This window comes from Montipora foliosa, chromosome 4 (genome assembly GCF_036669935.1).
Source record: "Montipora foliosa isolate CH-2021 chromosome 4, ASM3666993v2, whole genome shotgun sequence".
NCBI classification, from domain to species: Eukaryota; Metazoa; Cnidaria; class Anthozoa; order Scleractinia; family Acroporidae; genus Montipora; species Montipora foliosa.
This window is the reverse complement of record NC_090872.1, coordinates 8,000,175-8,002,674: the sequence shown is the minus strand read 5'-3', so window position 1 is coordinate 8,002,674 and position 2,500 is coordinate 8,000,175. Positions and strand designations below refer to the sequence as shown.

Here is a 2,500-nt window from a genome sequence, read left to right as displayed (position 1 = left end):
AGCAAGCACATTTTCCCACTGGTTTAATTAAACATAGGCCTTTACACTATCCTTGAAGAGGACCTTTAGTCTGTATCTGGGAAAACAGTCCTTTTGGGTGAGTGGTATCAACTCTTACAGTCCTTGGTTCTTATAAAACACTTTGCTTGGCCGAAGATGTTGTTATACATGTGTATGAATGGACATGTTTCCTTTAATATTAAGGTACCCCTAACCTTAAATATTTTTCTGTGCTAAGATAAATCTATTCATCAATAATTTGCAAAAAACATTCCGTTTTCACTTGAAAATTCTAGTATTTGTGCCCGTTAAATTTATCAAAGGTAAAAGCTGGAGTAACTCTTGCACTGAGGCCACCCTTCCAACTTGTTAAGATACCTTGAGGCTTCCAAGCCCTCTCCCAACATAGGGGAGTTTAGGAAGGTATATGTTCGCTTGATGGTATGATTTTTTTCTAATCAATGAACAGGCAGGAGGCCGATGGAAAACAGCTCACTTGTCCTCTGGACCAAAACGTCCTGACACGAAACAAAGTAAGTTCATCGTGTTAAGCAAACAGGACTTAACTTTTGTGACAGCACAAGTGCGTTGGCCAGGGCCCAGTTGTTCAAAGTATGGATAACTTTATCCAGAGGATAAGTCGCTATCCAGAGTGTAAAATATACTTTGCGTTAAATATTGACAAAGGTTTTCGAACACTCCTTTAGTTAGATGTGCTTAGAGTATGCATATTCACTGTTACGGTAGACTGTGAGAATTCCCTCTTTTGCTGCAAAATCGTTGAAACGAGCACTTCAAAATGGCTGAAAATGCAGGTGGCAAATACCGCGGGTGTTGGTTAGAGCGACACCAACGCCCGCGGTATTTGCGACCCACAGTTTCAGTGTTCGTGAACTACTGGGGACAGGTTTGTATTCGTGCAGTTGGACTCACGGTTGGAAAACAATTTCCACTTGGAAGATTTCCCACGCATTAGCCTCCTCCTTTGCGTTCCTCCTGTGCAAAAAGGGCCAAAACATCAAAATAGCTTTTTCTAACTTCATTTGCGCCGTTTTTTTTTATTCAAGGATATGTTCCTAGACAAAGCAACCGACAGAAAGGTTCGTTCGTTTGTTATCAAGTGTCCAAGAGGTTGTCAATGGACTGGCGAACTCAGATCAAAAGAGGTTGGTATTAGGGCTAATTGTAACCTCGCCTCTGGCGACGCCTTGGCTGTTCAACCTTGATCTGCGTTGTTTTCAAGATGGCATTCTTTGCCTTCACGTGCCGCACGCCCTTTTTAAAGGAAAAAAAATCATCGTTAGAATGAAAGGCGAAAAGATCGTGGACTCCTTTTATCTTCCCCAATTTTTTATCCGGAAAAAAGAAAATTTGTTTGTGCTGGCTCGGTAGTCACAATCTAATGAAACGTCATATATTTTTAGGGTCACGAGAATGAGTGTACAAGATTTCCAGTGAACTGTCCAAATGGTTGTGGAAAACTCGTCCCAAGAGAGGAGGTTTGATTTTAGAATTCAGTACTTATACTAGTTGCTTGCAAGTTCAATTTAATGTCGTTAAGCCAGACCCAGACCAAATGCAAGCAACCGGTTTCCTAGTGAATTTGGTCCCCCTTCGCGGACTTGGACCCCCATTCACTTTATTTTGGATTGGGGAATTTTTAGGAAACTGAAGCATAAATCTTTGATAAAAAGACTTAAATTAGTTAATTTTTCAGTAAAGGTTGTTTAAAGTACTCGCGGCGGCATTGTGTACAGTAGATGCGAATTTTAAAATTGCCTATAATTAATGAGGTTAATTCCTTTTGAAGGGGCGGGAATTGAAATTTTACGGTATACATAGACAAAACTGTGACCACTTATGCCAACGTGAGACATCCCAGAACAGATAAAATAAGATCAATTAAGGTGCTTGACGAAGGTGTGATTCGAGTGGGCTCATCAATTAATAGACCTTTTTGCAGATACGGCGGCCATTTTGATTTCTATTGTTTCAAATAGCTATTATGGGATACCCAGGGGGCAAATACATATTAATTTGCGCCCTGAGCATCCCATAATGTCTTTCGAAACAATAGAAATAAAAATGGCCGCCCTATCTGTAAAAAGGTCTATTGTTTCAACCCATACATTTCGGTAATGCTCAAGAGGGCTCTTGCATTAATATTATCATTTGATAGTAAATTAAAATTCAAGTCACCTCTAAGATAATGTTCAACATGTTCAAAATCTAGTCTTCCTAACAAAGTATCAAGATGTGGAAATAGATCAGAGATGAGTTTGGTGGTCGGTACCACGAAATGACTACAAAAGGTTTTGAGTTGGGCTTACGAATTTCAATGGATAAGATCTCCAGGAGCTGATTATGCAAATCCTCGCGGACAACGTAATTTATGTCCGAACGAATATAAAAGCAAACACCCCCACCAAATCTACTAACAGTCTTGTCACAACGGATCACATCGTAGCTAAACTTTTACTTCCTGATCAGAAATATTCCC

The 2,500-nt window shown here is 39.9% G+C and overlaps 1 protein-coding gene across 1 annotated transcript in view; it reads left to right on the top strand.

The window, feature by feature from the left end:
* Nucleotides 1-2,500, top strand: part of LOC137998915 (TNF receptor-associated factor 4-like) — a 15,426-nt gene that overhangs the window by 5,294 nt on the left and 7,632 nt on the right. The window contains exons 2-4 of the mRNA XM_068844754.1: nt 470-533; nt 1,068-1,166; nt 1,425-1,499. Coding sequence (XP_068700855.1) covers nt 470-533; nt 1,068-1,166; nt 1,425-1,499 — 238 coding nt within the window. The remainder of the gene's footprint in view (nt 1-469; nt 534-1,067; nt 1,167-1,424; nt 1,500-2,500) is intronic.